Source organism: Bubalus kerabau, chromosome 15, assembly GCF_029407905.1.
Source record: "Bubalus kerabau isolate K-KA32 ecotype Philippines breed swamp buffalo chromosome 15, PCC_UOA_SB_1v2, whole genome shotgun sequence".
In the NCBI taxonomy this organism is placed as follows: domain Eukaryota; kingdom Metazoa; phylum Chordata; class Mammalia; order Artiodactyla; family Bovidae; genus Bubalus; species Bubalus kerabau.
The window spans coordinates 8,347,207-8,366,941 of NC_073638.1; the positions used below are offsets into that span (position 1 = coordinate 8,347,207).

General features: G+C 41.4%; 1 protein-coding gene across 2 annotated transcripts in view; it reads right to left on the reverse strand.

The window, feature by feature from the left end:
- The window catches only part of ARHGAP42 (Rho GTPase activating protein 42), a 353,084-nt gene extending 345,503 nt beyond the window's left edge, over positions 1 to 7,581 (reverse strand). Inside the window, exon 1 of one of the 2 annotated variants that reach the window (XM_055547592.1) lies at positions 6,955 to 7,581. In XM_055547592.1, coding sequence (XP_055403567.1) covers positions 6,955 to 7,108 — 154 coding nt within the window. In that variant the 5' untranslated portion in view covers positions 7,109 to 7,581. The remainder of the gene's footprint in view (positions 1 to 6,954) is intronic. The other variant, XM_055547593.1, reaches the window with a different exon arrangement.
- Positions 7,582 to 19,735: the final 12,154 nt, after the last annotated feature.

The window sequence follows — 19,735 nt, forward strand, 5'->3', positions numbered from 1 at the left end:
TGGCAGGGCTGCCAACTGAACCGGGTGGGCGGCAGGTGGACCAACAGGGAGTCTGGCACCTGCCAAGAGGCTGGAATGAGTGGAAATTACCATCCAGACAAGACAACAGGGATGGCTGGGGCCAGAACAGGTGGCAACCACAGCTCTGGTAAGAAACAATACTCTGGAAAAAGATTCAAGACTAAATAACCCCCTTTTCTTCACCCTTTCTCATCTGTCCACAATAAACATTTCATTGATGCATAACATTTACTGAATGTGGCTTAACAGCCTGAACATTTTAGCATTTCTCTTTATAAATCTAGAGAAGTTTTGCCATTCCATGCATACATTACTTGAATATACTTGGCACCAAAGCAATACTGAATGTAAGCTTTATTATTTTTTTTTTTATATAATCTGAGAAATGCTTCTTCAGCATCATCATGAACATGATTAACACTGGGCTCTAAGAAATGTTAGTAACCGAAAGCATGTCTGTTGAAGCAGCTTTTCAGTGATTTCAAAGTTTTGTGGTTACCTGAGTTTTCTGCATCTCAGAGTACCCTATCACAGGAGGCAATGTAAGAGGTGGTTACTGCCACACCAGCCTCTTCCACTAGACAGGAAATAGGTTCTGTTCTCCCAGAAACCCACTCCTTCCTAACAAGGCAGCTCCTCAGTTACTACCTGCAGAAAAAGGAAATCCAGGACTTCCCTGGTGGTACAGTGGATAAGAATCTGCCTCCTAATGCAGGGAATAGGGATTTGATCCCTGGTCTGGGAAGATTCCACATGCCACGGAGCAACTACGCCCATGCTCCACAACTACTGAGCCCACACACTAGAACCAGGAGCCAAAACTACTGAAGCCCATGCGCCTAGAGCCTGTGTTCTGCAAGGAGAAGGCACCACAATGAGAAGCCAGTGAATGCAATGAACAGTAGCTCGGCTCAGGACAACTAGAGAAAGGCCGAGTGCAGCAAGCAAGACCCAGCACAACCACAAATAAATAAGGTGTCATTTTAAAAAGAGAAAGACATTCAGCAGAGCTAAAGATACTGTTAGAGGACACCTGTCAAGCTCATGTAGACAATCAGAAGACAGGTAGACGGAAGTTCTCAGCCAGCTGAATTTAATTCCACTTTAATGAATGCCCAGGCTCCCATTTAAATGAACACAAACCGAACTGCTCTTACTTGTACAGGGCTCTGAAGCAGAACCTTAGAGCACTTCATTCTTAATCTACCCGTTCCTAAATTAATTACAGTTCATCTGAAAGATACAATTATTTCTGCTCATTTAACTCAGATTCTAATGAATGACTGTAAGAACCAGAAAAACGGTGGAAGTAATTACACATCCACATCTCTGACAAGGCTGCCCAGCTCAACAAGCAAAATAACGTTAGTGGAATAAGCAAGAGTGAAGGAGCTCTTGCAGGGTAAACGGGAATCTGCACTGAGTTGTGGTAAACCAAACAAAATCTAGGTCCAAATTTAAACACCAAAAATAGCCTGCAACAATAGCAGCTCTCACTAAGATCTCAAGGATGACCAAATAAAAAGTGCAGTAACTACAGAACATCTTTCAAATTCCTTAAATTTGTCACTGTTCCTTCCATTTATTTAACTCCTTCCCTGTGCCACCAAACACTGGTAGCAAAGTGGACCCTGAACACACACAAAATAGAGACGGGCTTAAAGTGAAAAACCGAGTCAAACACAGCAAATGGAAGGCAGGAGTCTCTCAATCTCAGCCTCTCCAAGATCTCTGAATGCAGCCTGTGCACTCAGGGTTTCCTTTCACGCTAAACATCTACTTTATCCCCAGACTGCAAGTGCACTGCAGCAGCATGCTTCCAACTGAGGCTGTGGACACTGAACGCAGACACCTCTAAGAAACTGTGTGTGTTTCCTAGACGAACTCACCTATGAAACAGACTCACAGACACAGAGAACACAGCTGTGGTTGCCAAGGAGAAGGAGAGGCTGGGAAAGCGATGCGCCAAGAGTTTGGGATTAGCAGATGCAAACTATTACACAGAAAATAATGAATAACAAGCTTCCCCTGTACAGCACAGGGAACTATATTATCTCGTGATAAACCATAATGAAAGGAATGTGAAAAAGAATGCATATGAATGTATAACTGAATCACTTTGCTGTACAGCAGAAAGTAACACAACATGGTAAACCAGCTATACTTGAATAAATCTGAAAAAAAAAAAAAAAAAGAAATTGTGTGCTTCCTCTTGCTAATGTCTTAATAAACTGCATATTCTGTAGCAATTTATGAGCAACCAACTCCTACCATTCTACCATGCCCCTGTTTGTGCCATGGATCACTAGTGCTAGAACAACCACTTTAAGAACAGACGAAGAAATAAGGTTTATGAGTCAGAGAAGGCCATCAAACAGACAAGTAGATTTTGAAAACCTGCACTTTCAATCAGGAAAAGCGATAAGAAAATGAATCATCAACAATATGTAAGATATTATCAGCAGTCTTTATAGATGAGAAAATGTCATTTTGGCAAAATAATATCATCCATTCAGTTCAGTTCAGTCACTCAGTCATGTCCGACTCTTTGCGACCCCATGAATCGCAGCATGCCAGGCCTCCCTGTCCATCACCAACTCCTGGAGTGCACTCAGATTCACGTCCATCGAGTCAGTGATGCCATCCAGCCATCTCATCCTCTGTCGTCCCCTTCTCCTCCTGCCCCCAATCCCTCCTAGCATCAGAGTTTTTTCCAATGAGTCAACTCTTCGCATGAGGTGGCCAAAGTACTGGAGTTTCAGCTCTAGCATCATTCCTTCCAAAGAAATCCCAGGTTGATTAAATGTAGTTTTGTAAGTTTTATATTGTATTCACAGTATTATTTATATTTAATTTGTAAGTTGATCTGCCTTTAAGATGGCATGAAAACTAGTTTCATGAATATATTTAACTGTCATAAAAAATAAATTATATTAGAGTCCATTAACTTTTTTTTCTTTAAAAGAAGCTCAGCCACACAAGGTTAAGAAACACTCTTTTAAAGGTAGAGGGAAAAACTGACCAATTCTACTTTAAGGTGATGAGAGGAAGTGTTATAATAGATAGTTACAAGAAGGGTGGGATGGCCAAGATGCTGCAGGTTAGATGGGAGGAAAGAATATTGATAAGCTCTCCACATAATCAATTCTATTTAATGAGTACAATTGCATTTCAACCCTTCCCCCTCTTTTCCTCTTCTTTTCTTTGGAGGGAGGGTCTGTCTAGTCTTGGAAAGACTATGTTCTACTTAAAGATGGTTCTTTGAACTCAAAAGGTTTTATACAAAGTTTTGAATTCAAAAATTTTATTTGAAGGGGAGATTATATTTTATACGAAGTAAAGGGGGAATTATATGAGAAAGACACTTTGAAATGTTTCTTTGGATATGGTCTATAAAAGGAGAAAATTAATAAGCAAAATGAGCCTATAACTTCACAACCCAAAATTTAAAACTGGCACCTGTTAAAGGAACAAAGTTCACAGACTAACATTTGATAAGAAGAGTAGAGACTGTGAGTCATACAGCATGAACTAAAACCCAATTCACCAGTGTCATATATTCTCAAATACCACTCACCAAATGACTAGATGGCATGTAACGAAATGAACAAACAGTCCTAGTGGTGAGATCTTTATAGCTGTTCCCTCCCCGTAAGGAAAGGTAGGACCCAGAGGTTGTTACTTGCGAAGCATCACACAGCATTTGACAGCATCAGAACGTAAACTCAGGTCTACATTAATCCCTATATTAACTCGTTTACTGTCATCCATTTTCTCTGAGTGGATGTGAGAGTGAAATGCAGTTCAGTTCAGTTCAGTCGCTCAGTCGTGTCTGACTCTTTGCGACCCCACGGATTGTAGCACGCCAGGCCTCCCTGTCCATCACCAACTCCCAGAGCATGCTCAAACTCATGTCCATCCAGTCAGTGATGCCATTCAGCCATCTCATCCTCTGTTGTCCCCTTCTCCTCCTGCCTTCAATCTTTCCAAGTACCAGGGCTTTTTCTAGTAAGTCAGCTCTTCACATCAGGTGGCCAAAGTATTGGAGTTTCAGCTTCATATCAGTCTTTCCAATGAATATTCAGGACTAATTTCCTTTAGGATTGACTGGTTTGATCTCCTTGCAGTCCAAGGGACTCTCAAGAGTCTTCTCCAACACCACAGTTCAAAAGCATCAATTCCTCAGTGCCCAGCTTTATAGTCCAACTCTCACATCCATCTTAAAAATATGTTAAATGCCTTACACATTTAAAATTCAAATCATCTAGTCAAGGTCCTCATTTATAATGATCATTCAAAATTCGCTCCTAAAAAAATGCACACTCGGAACCCAAGCTGAAGGAGCACATGTGACTCTCACTGAAACAGTAAAACATGTGTTACCCAAGAGAGCTCGCCAAGACTTTCAGCAGAAAACTTATTAAGTAGGTTGGAAATAATATAAGATGCTTAGAAATGCATGGAAGATTGTCAGCTCAGGAAAGTTTTATTAAGAAACCATTCATTATAAACGACGGCAAAGTGCTACATATAAATCTGAAGTGGATAATGGATACACTTACAGAAACAACAGGTATGGAGAATAGAAAGGCATAGTTTAAGGCTGGGGAAAACTGAAGGCTTCCTAAGGCAGAAAGGAAAAACAGAAGGGGCAGAACTGAAGAAAGGAGGGCTCCTTGGTGGATGTGGGATAGAATTATGGCAGCTTCAAGTCTTTAGACACACTCTGTCCTCCTACAGGACCAGCTTCAGAAAGCAGGCATTTAGCAGCTGCAGCAGAACCCCAGAGCATCTTCCCCAAGGGACAGAGGTCATTTGCTGGGAAAAAAAGAAGTGCCCTCATATGACTTAAAGGGTTTCTCGGCTCCAGATCTGTCCTGCTTGGCAGCTAATGCTGGATATTCTTTTAATAAATGCTTTCTTTCCACTACAAGAAAAGCAATAACCAAATGTTAATATAATGCACTCTCCTCACAAATCCTGGAAAGACAGATTGTACATTTTATGTGTAGAAGGTCAAGTTTATGAGGCAGGGTCTGTGTGTTCAAGGAACTTACACTCTCGAGATATCCTCACTTATAAATGGAAGAACAAACCTACAACGGAAGCACCTGATAGTTGCAAGGCTAGATTCAATCATAATACAGTTAATAAGATTACTAGTAAAATGATGTACATTTCAGAGATTTTACCACAGCTATGGAAGTGTTTTCCACTTTTGAACCACTGGAATTGATCTCTGGCAGAACGAGAAGAAAATGTCATTTGTAGACCATCTGGCAGCTCGAGCAAGAATCAGTGCTCTGAGAGAGGGAAACTCTTTTTAAAGAAGCATCATCCTCTCCAAGATGCAAAGAGGCTCAAGTGGGCTTTGTAAATCAGATGGAAGCTAAGTTCACCTTTGTATACACAAGATGGACAGAACTACAGATAAACTCGTATTTTTTTTACAAATCAGTAAATACTATTATTATCAGTAGCAGCGTCAAATTCAGAAATTAAATGAATGTAGGTACAGAACATATTTTCTTTACCCTGGCTAAGTTAACACAAGTAATAAGTAAATGTTTTAGCAATTAGGATGGTTTAAATAGACAGGATTTGGAGCATACTAATTTCAAGACATTTTGCTAAGGTTCATCTTTACCATGAATACATGCTTCTAAATAGAGATCAGATGCTAATGTCGTCTTAGTTTCTGGCACACACACACACATCCATAATGTTGTTAATGACATACACAATGATGCTTCCCCTACCTATCTCCTAGGGTAGCCATGTCAACCAAAGGACTCTTCACCTTAACAAAAATACCTCACTCATCTAAGAGAGACCGGAATTTCCAGGGCTGCATTTCAGAGGCTTTCTATTAAAAAGCAAATAGGTCCTCAGAAAAACAACCTATAAAGCCTTATCCTTTAGTCAGTCAATTCTCTATGAGAAGCTCTAGTGTTTCTTTTACTAAGACTCTCTGGGACCCCATGGAGGTAGCCTGCCTGTAGTCCTGTAGTCCTCGGTCCGTGGGAATTTCCAGGCAAGAATACTGGAGTAGGTTGCCATTTCCTTCTCCAGGGGATCTTCCAGACTCAGGGACCGAATCAGAGTCTCCTGCATTGGAAGGCGATTTCTTTGCCACCGAGCTACCTGGAAAGCCCAAGGCTCTCTTTTGTGCTAGTAACTGAAAGTGAAGATTCAGAGAATGCAAGATGCACAGAAAATCTGAACGGGAGGTGTGTGGGAAAGGAGGTGGGAAAAGTTCCTAAACTGAGGCAGTCTTTACTTTCTATAGATCATCAGAAGTTCTGATTGGTCTTTAGCCACTAGGGACTCACCACACCCGAGTTAGAAGGCAAACCAAAAATTAAGAGGCACCAAAAAAAACCTTGAAAAGAGATAAAATCCACTGGTGCCATGCTGTCTTCATCTTGCAAAGCTACAAATCTATAAAGTACCAATGCAATGATTTATTGCAATGATGAGTCGCTGATGTACCTAAGAACTTAATCATTTCTTTTAATATCACTAAATAAGCTAGCTTCATTTTTATCCTTCAGATAAACTCCTGAGTCCTTCCTCAAGGGCTTTTTTTTTTTTTTTAAGCGTTTAAACTAGGCAGAATAAAGTTACAAAAATGACAACAGTCCCCAATACTGTTCCAGGAGCGTTAAACAAAAAGATGCCGAACAACGTTCCTCAGGATACGCTCCGGGGTCCAGCAGAGACCGCTCGCTTCTCTGCAGCCTTGGAAGTAAATAAGTGAAGAACACCTCCGAACAAACTTTGTTGGCCACCAGCAGGGGAGCTCTTCAGCTTTTGTCCCCAAACCCATTCAAACAAAAGAAGCTCCGCTTCCTCCAACCCAGCCCTGAGACCCCCCACCCCGCGGGGGCTCCCCCGGTCCCCGCGCCCTGTCCTCCCGCCGGCCGCACTCACTCCTCAGCGCGCCGATGAGCAGGGAGCCGTCCTTAATAAGCTCCTTGATGAACTTGTTGGTTCGCTCCAGCTCAATCTCGTGACACTGCAGGCGCTCCCTGAAATCCGGGCTGTCCAAGTAGGAGTCGCTGAACTCCAGGGTCGGCAGCCCCATGGCAGCGGCACGGCCACCGGCCGCCGGGAACGCGTCGGGGCCGGCGGTCAAGGCGGGCACAGCCGGCGACCAACGCCGGCCGCCGGGGCGCGCGATCGCGTGGAGCGAGGCGGGCCGCGCGGGCGAGCGCAGGGGGAGCTGGTCCCGCGCCTCCCGCGCCGGGATCGGGGCTCAGGCTTCCTCGCCGGCGGGGAAGCGCGCGCACGCACGGGCGGCGGGTCCGCTCAGCTCGCCGTCCTCCGGGCGCATCGTCGCCGCGAGCGCGGAGGCGGCGGGGTCCCGGGCCGCGGGCGGCGCAGGGAGGCAGGCTCTCGGCCGGCGCAGGGACGCTCTCGGCCGGCGAGGAACGCGCTCGGGCGGCGCAGGAACGCTCCCGACAACTCCGCCCGCTGGCCCACTCGACAGCGCTCTGCGCCGGGAGCCGCCAGCGCCCAGCCGCCGCTCCGGCCGGGCCGCCTAAACCCGCCCCCGCGCCGGACGCAGGCTCAGCGCGCCGGCCGCCGGGCCGGCTCCGAGACCCTCCTCCTGCCGCCGTGCCCCCGGCCCGCGCCGCCCCGCCCTCCGCCCGCCCCGCCCGCTCTGCGCTCCCGGCTCTGCCCTCCGCCTGCTCCCGTGCGTTACTCCCGCTGCCTGGGGGTGGGGGCTCGCCCCGCGGTAACACTCCGGGTTCCTCCAGTCCACAAAACGATCCCCCATTCCCGACACGCCTCTTTGCCCTTCACCACCCGCTCCCTTGACTTGAACCAGCGTTAATTTTCCCTAAAGTTTAAAGCTAGGTTTTGAAGATGCTACTTTGGAGCGTTCGTTTAGATTTTACTTCTCACGTCTGCACTGCAATGCATGTATACTCCAGGTTGAAAAGTTTTCCTCTCTTTCCCACCGTTCACGGCCTTGATCTTAAGAGAGTCAAGTTTTTTGGTTTTTGTTTGTTTGTTTTTAATACTCTAAACGAAAAGCTACAGAGGCCCAAAGGCTGTTTTGTGGTTGTTGTTTTTCCTAGTTGCTGTGAAGGTGGGAGGATTTTAGGTCGTTTTTATTCCACAAACAAGCACCTAGGACTTAGGTGTTCCTCCTCTAGAAGAGGAACTATTTGCATCACAATACTATATCTTTTATGGTCGCCTCACCTGGAGGGAATTAGCCTACAAGCACGGAGATTTTTCAAACTGTCGAAGTTGGCTGAAGTTCCAAATGAAAAGTTAATTCGTACCAAGAGGCAGTTACCTCTCCTCTGGTACAGGCTCACCTAATAAATTTCCGTTCTCTGAAAACCTTGACAGCGAAAGAAACTACTGCCTTACATCTAGTCCTGCCATCATCTATAGGATTTCTGAGAACTCAGTTATTTTTCTTAAGGATCTGCTTTTAATTTCTATGTTTTCATTGCTTTGTCCATTTGAACCATCTGTTAAAAGAAAATCTTCTACAGATCATGGGAAAAATTCCGTTAAAGTGCTTTACATTTTTCCCAATTAAGTTTCAGAATCTGTCAGGACTTTTAGTTTCATTTTTTTAAATACACATGAACATTAAAAATAGCATGGAAACTAAACCAAGATAAGATGATGTAAACAGTGTATTTGATGGCTTTGATTTTAATTCTTCTGAGCCAAGGAAGTTGGACTTTAACTTTCCATCCATGTTTGCATCATTAGACGTCAAAATATTGGCAGAATGGCCAGTCACAATTAGAATCCTTTTAACGTTTAGTAGTTGACCTGTCAGTTGAATACTTCTCTTCTGGGAAGGTGGGGTGGGGTGGAGAGCAACAATTTATTTGTCAGTTAATGGTGTGATACAAGCTGCAGTGGGACTGATTTTCCCCTGAGGTGATTTTACATCTATTCATCGCACAGCCTGAAAGAAAAAATTAGTCGGGCCAAATAGTTCCCCTTCAACTTTTGCCATGTTGCTGTTACAAGCAACTAAATCCAATGCCAACTGCTGAGATATGAAATAGGATAAAATATAATAATCTCTTCCTGCTTATCATTAAATGAAAGTCCTATGATTAATTCTTTAAAAATGCATCAACAGTCCTTGATATGTAACATTACATAAGTTGGACGTCAATTTTCACCTTTTCTTTAAAAGTCTTATATGTCAGGACAAATTTAATCTAGATTCTAAGATATACATTACCATTTACCCATTCATGTATGTAATTTCATGCTTTATGCCTACTGTATACATTATTAGGATCTGGGCAGAGAAATGATTTATTTCATCATCAGTTCGTTTATATAGAGTTTGGATTTTTTCCTCCCACCCTCCATCATTTAACCTCTAAAGTTTAGTGTGTTATAATGGACTTTTCCCCTGTATTTTCAGAGTTACCCATGACTTATTCCTGTGATTCATACTTTAATTATACCTGCTAGTCAGGCTTTCTCATATGCCACATTAACCCAGACGCTTGAGAGACACCAGAAATGGTTTTGCTTTAAGGTGGATTTACAGTCAGTTTTGAACTGACTGTAGTTGTTTTCATGTTCTATTTCCCTATCATAATGATAAAAACAGATTCTTTCTAATTTTCCAAAAAAAAAAAAAAAAAGAGTGTCCATATCTGCAAGCTCTTTTTCATAGGAAATTTTAATGGACTGAAATGTAGCCTCTCCAGAAATTTCTACTTCATGGTATGTGACCCTGTCAACTGCATGGTGAGTTTCACAAACCCTACTGGCTGACATACACATTGGCATGGTTACTGGCTCAGAGAAATGGCTGTTTGCTTAATCCCGAAATGGGGTATGTGGGCTTTGCTTGTTTGTTTATTTTAAAGAGCAAAATAATGAGGTAAGGATAGTAAACTAATATGTATTTGTAAATCTACCTAAAACATTTTTGTTGACCTGTATTATGTCAGGCACTTAAGCCTGGTGCTTAATTTGTACTTAGTAAGTGAAACTGTTGGGTATTATTAATTGTAATTAGTTTTGTAGACATGGGCCTTCTAGACTAAGATATTCTGAGGCTAAATTCATGGCTTAGTAAGAGATGACGAAATAGAAGGGGAATGCACCCAAGAAGACTAAATGCACCCTTCAGCCCTCTCCATGTTCCTGTTTGCATTCACATCTGGGTGTTCTCCTTTCTCAAAGCATACTCCTTGGAAATGGGTTTATATCATTCTGGTTCAACTTTCTGTAAGGTCTAGAAAAACAACATTCACTCCAAATATGCAAAATGCATGATTCAATTTTTAACATACACACACACACACACACACACACACACACACGTATATATATAAACATACAATTTACCATTTTATTTACTTTAAGTGTACATTTCTGTGGCATTAAATACATTCACATTGTTGTGCAGCCATCACGAGCATCCAACTCCTAAACATTTTTATCTTCTCCAGCTGAAACTTGTTATTCAACAACTTTCCATGCCCCACTTTCCCCAGCCCCTGGTCAACACCATTTTACTTTCTGTCTCTATGAATTTGACTTCTAAGTACCTTATATAAGCAAAAATCACACAATATTTGTCTTTTGTGTCTGGCTTATTTCATTTAGATAATTTCACTATTAATTAGAGAAGCAAGGAAGACAAGACTCAGTTAGTGGGGCCGTGGAAGCAGCAAAGTCAAGACCACCAACTAAGGAAGCAGGAATAACTGCAGATGGTAGATTTGTCCCACATAATAGTATGACTTCTAAAATTCCCTTCTAGAATAAAATTAAGATTTTATGATAATGACAGATTTCTGAAGAACAGGCTGGAGGAAAAGAACAGAATTCTAATATGAATTGACCATTATCATCAACTAACTACATTTACCAGGAGAAGATTTTACCAGGGAGAAGATACAGGGAGAGAGACAGAAAGAGAGACATGGGAGTTGGGGGAGAAACTGACTACTACTTCAGGGAGATTTTTTGGTATGGGTTTTTTGTTTATTTGTGTTTTGGGGTCTTTTCGTAAAGATTTCAATTTCCATTGAGTATTGCCCCCTTGTGGCAAACCATTATGTTTGCTGACAAAAACTGACAGAAAATCATAAAAAGAGCAAACGCTAAAGGGACAAAAATGTCCTGTGCACCTCCATGTGTTGAGTTTGATAAGAAGAATGAATTTATGTATCACAGAGTGCTTACGCGTGTCACCTCATCTAAACTTCTCCATGAGCCTCTGAGATAGGTATTGTCTATGGACTGATAGCCTCACTTTTGCCCTCCACTCTTCAAGGAAGAGGAACCAGAGATCAAATTGCCAACATCCATTGGAACACAGAAAAAGCAAGAGATTTCCAGAAAAACATCTACTTCAGCTTCATTGACTATGCTAAAGCCTTTGACTGTCTTGATCACAATAAACTGGAAAATTCTTAAAGAGATGGAAATACTAAACCACCTTACCTGCATCCTGAGAAATCTGTATGCAGGTCAAGAAGAAACAGTTAGAACAAAACATGAAACAATGGACTGGTTCAATATTGGAAAAGTAGTACATCAAGGCTGTATATTGTCATCATGCTTATTTAACTTATATGCAGAGTACATCATGCAAAATGCCAGGCCAGATGAAACACAAGCTGGAATCAAGATTGCTGGGAGAATTATCAAGAACCTCAGATATGCAGATAATACCACCCTTATGGCAGAAAGCAAAGAGGAACTAAAGAGCCTCTTGATGAAGGTGAAAGAAAAGAGTGAAAAACCTGGCTTAAAACTCAACATTTAAAAATCTAAGATCATCTGGTCCCATCACTTCATGGCAAATAGATGGGAGGAAAATGGAAACAGTGACAGGCTTGATTTCTTTGTCTCCAAACTCACTGTGGATGGTGACTGAAGCCATGAACTTAAAAGACACTTGTTCCTTGGAAGAAAAGTTATGACCAACCTGCTGCTGCTGCTAAGTCACATCAGTCGTGTCCGACTCTGTGCGACCCCATAGACGGCAGCCCACCAGGCTCCCCCGTCCCTGGGATTCTCCAGCCAAGAACACTGGAGTGGGTTGCCATTTCCTTCTCCAATGCATGAAAGTGAAAAGTGAAAGTGAAGTCGCTCAGTCGTGTCGGACTCTTAGTGACCCCATGGACTGCGGCCCACCAGGCTCCTCCATCCATGGGATTTTCCAGGCAAGAGTGCTGGAGTGGGGTGCCATGACCAACCTAGATGGCATATTAAAAAGCAGAGACATTACTTTGCCAACAAAAGTCCATCTAGTAAAAGCTATGGTTTTTCCACTAGTCATGTATGGATTTGAGAGTCGGACCATAAAGAAGGTTGAGTGCTAAAGAATTGATACTTTCAAACTTCGGTGTTGGAGAAGACTGTTGAGACTCACTTGGACTGCAAGGAAATCCAACCAGTTAACCCTAAATGAAATCAGTCCTGAGTATTCATTGGAAGGACTGATGCTGAAGCTGCAGCTCCAATACTTTGGCCACCTGATGCAAAGAACCAACTCATTAGGAAAGACCTTGATGCTGGGAGAGATTGAAGGCAGGAGGAGAAGCAGACGACAGAAGATGAGATGGTTGGACGGCATCACCGACTCAATGGACATGAGTTTGAGAAAGCTCTGGGAGATGGTGAAGGACAGGGAAGCCTGATGTGCTACAGTCCATGGGGATGCAAAGAGGCGGACATGACTGAGCAACTGAACAACTTCTCCAGTAGCATATTGGACACCTTCTGATCTGGGGGGCTCAGTTTCTGGTATGATATCTTTTTGCCTTTTCATATTGTTCATGGGGTTCTTGTGGCAAGAATAATGGAGTGGGTTGCCATTTCCTCCCCCAATGAACTAGGTTTTGTCAGAACTCTTCACTCTGACCCTTCCATCTTGGGTGGCCCTGCATGGCATGGCTCATAACTTCATTGAGCTATGTAAGCCCCTTGTCCTGATAAGGCTTGATCCATTAAATGCCAAAATTGGCAAAGAAGTATAACAAGGCTATATAGTGTCACCCTGCTTATTTAACTTATATACAGAAATGCTGGGCTGGATAAATCACAAGCTGGAATCAAGATTGCCAGGAGAAATATCAACAACCTCAGATATGCAGGTGATACCACTCTAATGACAGAAAGTGAAAAGGAACTAAAGAGCCTCTTGATGAAAGTGAAAGAGGAGAGTGAAAAAGTTGACTTAAAACTCAACATTCAAAAAATGAAGATCATGGCAACAAGTCCCATCACTTTATGGCAAGTGTGTGTGTGTGTGTGTGTGTGTGTGCTTTGTCACACAGTTGTGTCTGACTCTTTGTGATCCCATGGACTGTAGCCCACCAGACTCCTCTGTTTATGGGATTCTCCAGGAAAGAATAATAGAGTGGGTAGCTCATGGAAAATATAAGGGGAAAAAGTGGACGCAGTGACAGATTTTATTTTGTTTGAGCTCCAAAATCACTGCAGATGATACTGCAGCCATGCTCTGGGAAGAAAGCTATGACAAATTTAGATGGTGTTTTAAACAGCAGAGATATCACTTTGTTGACAAAGGTCCATATAGTCAAAGCTATGGGTTTTTTCAGGAGTTATGTGTGGATATCTTCTTTATGGAAGAAGAGCTGAGGAATTGATGTGATGCTTTCAAATTGTGGTGCTGGAGAAGACTCTTGAGAGTCCCTTGGACAGCAAGGAGATCAGAGCAGTCAATCTGGAAGGAAATTAACCCTGAATATTCATTGGAAGGACTGATGCTGAAGTTCCAATAGTTTGGCCACCTGATTTGAAGAGGTGACTCACTGGAAAAGACCCTGATGCAGGGAAAGATTGAAGGCAGAAGGAAAAGGAGGCAGCAGAGGATGAGCTGGTTGGATGGCATCACTGACTCAATGGACAGGAATCTGAACAAACTCCGGGAGATAGTGGAGGACAGAGAAGCCTGGCATGCTGCAGTCCCTGGGGTTGAAGAGAGTCGGACACAACTTAGCAACTGAACAACAACAACAACAGCAAGTCTCATTTTTAATAGGTGGAGAAATCATGACTAAAAGTGGTGAAATAGCTAGAAGGTACTAGAATTGGGATTTCAACCCAAGGGCCATCTTTAAAGAACCAAATGGCCTCAACAGGAAGTTTTGGTATCAGTTATATACCTGTCCTGTCATAGATGCTGAGAATACAAGGATAAACATAAACTCAGCTCATACCTGCTCTAGAGAATTATAGTAGAGACGTTAGTCACATGGTTGCATAAAGGCCATTTGTTAGCAATGTTACTTAGGCAAATTTACCTGTCAGGCTTTCTGTGTCCCCTAAACATAAAATCAGGAGTGATAGTGGTTATTTTGAGCACTTGCAACAGGCTAGTCACCGTCCTAACCTCTTTGCATTCACTGTTTCACTTAGATTCCTTTGCATCCACTGTTTGACCTAGGTCCCTTTTAGCTCTGTATCAGAGACATCGCTGGGCCTCAGAGTTAAGATGGGCAATCTCCTCCACACTTTCACAAAGAATAAATTATGGGTAGAGTATTTCTGAAACTTCACCCATGTGTCCTGAGAGACTTACTGCTGTTTGGAGAGAAAGTTCTGAATGTCCTTCTCTCTCACTGCAACCCCTGCAGAGGTGGTGGTTCTGGCTTTCACAGCAACCAGCAGACCCAGAGGAAGGCACACAGCAAGCCTCGACTGAGCAGCTGCAGCAGTGCTGACCCACTCAGCCTACCACTCTGCTCTCCACCTCTGGAGGTAAGAATTTTATAATGAAGATGAGGACACTCAGAAAACCCACAAACAAGCCAACCCTCTGGGATAAGCAGCTCTTTGACTCCCAGACCACACAACTGTGAACATCTCTGTTAGGATGCTTATGATACACGTTTGGGGTATATAAATTGTATATAGCTTTTTCCACACTGACATCCTCTGTTTTTAGACTCTAAACTTTCAGTCCATGTCTTCTCGTTTGTATCTCTTGCACTCCACACACGAGCAACCCACAGAGAACACCTATACCTTCTTCTAAATAGTGTCTTGACTTTTGGGGTAGAGGTGCCTGCGCAGATCTGTAGGGACACAGATGAAGGGTCCTCCCATTTGGCTCGGAGGGCTCCCTGAGCGTGGAAGGCAGTTGGAGTTCATCGTCCACGCTCCTGGGTCCCCCGTGTCCGCGCTCCCACCACCGGGCCCAGCCCGCTCTAACAGGCCCGGGCGAATGCGGTGAAAAATGCGATGAAGAAAACAAGCGCGGAAGGAGCTTAAGGAAACTAACTCAGATGAATGAGTCCACACCCCGCAGGGAGAAGTCATAACTCAATCAGAGGGAACCATATTAACGAATGTGATAAGAAGGGTAATTGAAAAAGAACAGACCCACCCTCTCCATAGGTCGAACATTTCAGATGGAAAAAAAGACCAAATCTGCAAGAGAATCTGCAATCTGTGGTCCCAGTGGCAACGAAGTTTATGAGGAAGTGTATGCTACTATTCCTGAAAATGTACATTCACTTACATTCTGTCAGAGTGAACTGTATCTGATAATGGAATTAGAAAATTTTACAAAATCATATATGTAATAATGACAAAGTTATTTTCAGAAGGGGTGAGTTCTTATTTTTACACTTCTTAATGAATTCTTTTTCCCCCTCCAGCCGCCAGTTTATACATTTTTGTTGAGACAGACATGACTTACAAAGATTAGACTTTAGTTTACTAGATAAATAAAAGTCGTCTAACTGGTCTGGATTTCACTTAATGCTCCAGCACATTTTGCCTTTCTAATCCTTTCCTCTGTGATCTTTTGCAGAATGCTGCAAAGATTTGTGAAGGTCTCTGAACTGTGTTACATTATGGTGTCAAGTACATCAACATTTACCATGTACTGAAAATCTCTTTGGTATGAGAGACACATATTTGATTAATTATTTTAACTCTTCTAAACCTGCTTTTCCACTCACATTTGTATTATAAAAATTTTCAAACATGCAGAAAAGTTGAAAAAATAAGACTACATTTATATATATATAGCTGGTTGAAGTGCTCAAACTATCTATCTATATATATATAAAATTAGGAGAGAGAAACAAATATGGCAAAATGTGAACAATTTTTGAATACAGGTAGAGAGCATGTAGGTATTTATTATACATACAGCTGTAATATATATAATCTATTTATCTATCTACAATATCTATATATAAAACATTTTACTCACTATATATAACAGAAAGTAAAAAGTTATACTTCTTCATAACATATAGATACTATAAATAGATTATATATATTGTAACTATATGTATAATGCTACATGCTCTCTACCTATATTCAAAGAATGTTCACATTTGCCATATTTGTTTCTCTTTCCTAATTTTACATATATATAGATTAGTTTGAGCACTCCAACCAACTATATATATATATAAATATATAATGTTATTTTCTCAACTTTTCTGTATGTTTGAAATTTTTTATAATATAATAGATATCTATATATAAATAGATATAACAATATAATGTATACATATATTTTTCTGAAAGATTTAAAGTTAATATTAGATATCTTGACATATAGAATGAAGACATTCTCCAAATGACTAAAACTTAAATAAAATTAATATATTATTAAAAAAATCATCAAATATCCCATTGTTCCATAAATATTCTCTATAGCTTAAGGAAAAAAAAAAAAAAAAAACAGGATCTAACCAGTGTTCCAAACTGAGTCATAATCAACAGCCCATATAGCCACAAAATACTATTTTGGAGGACAGAAAACAAGCTCATCAATTATCATTTCACTAATTCATAATTTGAAATAACTGAGCCTAGATTATATGAGGTTTCCCTTCTCACTGTCCAGAAGAAACTGTTTGCTAATCATTGGCTAATCATATTAGTGGAATAAGACTGTGTTGAAGAGAACCATGTCAAAAATCCCTAAGCCCCTGAATTTGTCACTGAGGGTTTCTGGGAGAGGACTGCCCCAGGGGAAGAGAATGCTACACAAAATACACTGTCTGTCATACAGTGTGTGATCAGTAAATATTTTTTGACTAAATTAATAAGTGAAATACTGTGGCAGACAGAAGACAAACTGAATCAAAATTGCATGAGAACTGATTAGAAATACAAAATTTTCACGTCTGTCTATGAAATCAGAAACTCCTGGTGAGACCTAGCATCTGTATTTTAACAAAATCTCCAGGTAGTATTGATGCTGGCTAGAATTTGAGCATCAATATTACCTGGAGGATTGATGCTGGCTAAAGCTTGAGAGGGAACCCAGGTGACACCGTGGTAAAGAATCCGCCTGGCGATGCAGGAGACACGGGAGATGCAGGTCCAATCCCTGGGTCAGGAAGGTCCCCTGGAGAATGAAATGGCAACCCACTCTAGTATTCTTGTCTGGGAAATTCCATGGACAGGGGACCCTGGTGAGCTGCAGTCCATGGGGCCACAAAGAGTCGGACATGACTGAACACACACACACACACACACACACACAGAAATTTGAGAACAGCTGATCTGGAGCTATTCCTGGTAGGCATAAGATGGAAGAGGAGTCTTAGAAAACAGAGTGGAGGATGTAGCCTTAGGAGAAAAGATAAATGAAATGACAAGCAGATGTTTAAAGATGCCAATATCTTCTGCACTCAGGGCCTTTGCTGGTAGCTGACAAGAAAGAAGCCAAGTTTCAGTGACATTGTTTATATCTAATGATCTTGCTTTCACTCTCACTGTTGATGTGAGTTTTTGGTATACTTGCAGGTAGTTTTTATCTGCAGAAAAGTTGATCAGAGTGTTTTACTTCTTAATGTTAATAACTGACACTATTAAAATTATAGGGATACTTTGTTTTACTGCATTTATTACTTCTCACAGATAATGCATTTTTTATAATTTGAAGGTTTGTGGCAACCCTAAATTGACCAAGTCTATCAGTACCATTTTTGTAATAACATTTGCTCACTCAGTGTCTCTATGTCACATTTTGGTAATTCTCACAATATTTCAAGCCCTCCACGAGCAAAAGGATTACAACTCTCTGAAGGCTCGAATGATGGTTAACATTTTTAACAATACAGTAATTTTTATTTAAAGTATATACATTGTTTTTTGCCACAATGCTATTGCACACATAATAGTCTATAGTATAGTATAAATATAATTTTTATATGCACTGAGAAACAAAAAATTTGTGTGACTTTATTTTTTGTGATATTCACTTTATTGCAATGGTCTGAAATCGAACCTACAATATCTTCAAGGTGTGCTTGTATGATTTATTTTTTAAAAATGGTTTTGTCATAGGCTTCTGAGTTAAAATTACAAATGGCAGTATTCTACTTGTAAGTATAGCAAATGTTAGCAATCATTCTTAAGGAAACTTTGAATAATATTTGATTTCATTTACAAATGTAAACACCCTTCTAATTAACAACAATTTAATGGACCAATATTTAAACATTTAATATTCATTTTTCCCTGTTTAGATCTTCAGTCTTCTACCTAAACAAAATCTTTCTGAATCTGAACAGTTATATAAATTTAGTACCATAAACTTAAAAATGGCTGATCACAAGCTCTCTTAAATATCCTAGTATTTTCATAAAATTTTTAAAATTTCAGTGCAACTTAAACTTTCTAAAATGAAGTTATTTTTATTTTTTTTTTTTTTAATTTTATTTTATTTTTAAACTTTACATAACTGTATTAGATTTGCCAAATATCAAAATGAATCCGCCACAGGTATACATGTGTTCCCCATCCTGAACCCTCCTCCCTCCTCCCTCCCCATTCCATCCCTCTGGGTCGTCCCAGTGCACCAGCCCCAAGCATCCAGTATCGTACATCGAACCTGGACTGGCAACTCATTTCATACATGATATTTACATGTTTCAATGCCATTCTCCCAAATCTTCCCACCCTCTCCCTCTCCCACAGAGTCCATAAGACTGTTCTATACATCAGTGTCTCTTTTGCTGTCTCGTACACAGGGTTATTGTTACCATCTTTCTAAATTCCATATATATGCGTTAGTATACTGTATTGGTGTTTTTCTTTCTGGCTTACTTCACTCTGTATAATAGGCTCCAGAAAAACAAATTCTCATAAACATTCAGTTCAGTTCAGTTCAGTTCAGTCGCTCAGTCATGTCCAACTCTTTGCGAACCCATGAATCGTAGCACACCAGGCCTCCCTGTCCATCACCATCTCCCGGAGTTCACTCAAACTCACTTCATAAACATTACAGGTATATAAAATATCAAACTACATTTACCTGCGGAGAAGGCAATGGCACCCCACTCCAGTACTCTCGCCTGGAAAATACCATGGATGGAGGAGCCTGGTAGGCTGCAGTCCATGGGGTCGCTAGGAGTCGGACACGACTGAGCAACTTCACTTTCACTTTTCACTTTCATGCATTGGAGAAGGAAATGGCAACCCACTCCAGTGTTCTTGCCTGGAGAATCCCAGGGACGGGGGAACCTGGTGGGCTGCCGTCTATGGGGTCGCACAGAGTTGACATGACTGAAGCGAATTAGCAGCAGCAGCAGCAGCACATTTACCTGAAAATTTAATGCTACGATTTTCATTCTTTTAAATCTTTCTCAATGTGCCAAATTTTAAATTGCCTTGGGGGTTAAAATATGGCAACCCATTCCAGTATTCTTGCCTGGAAAATTCCGTGGACAGAGGAGCCTGGCGAGCTACA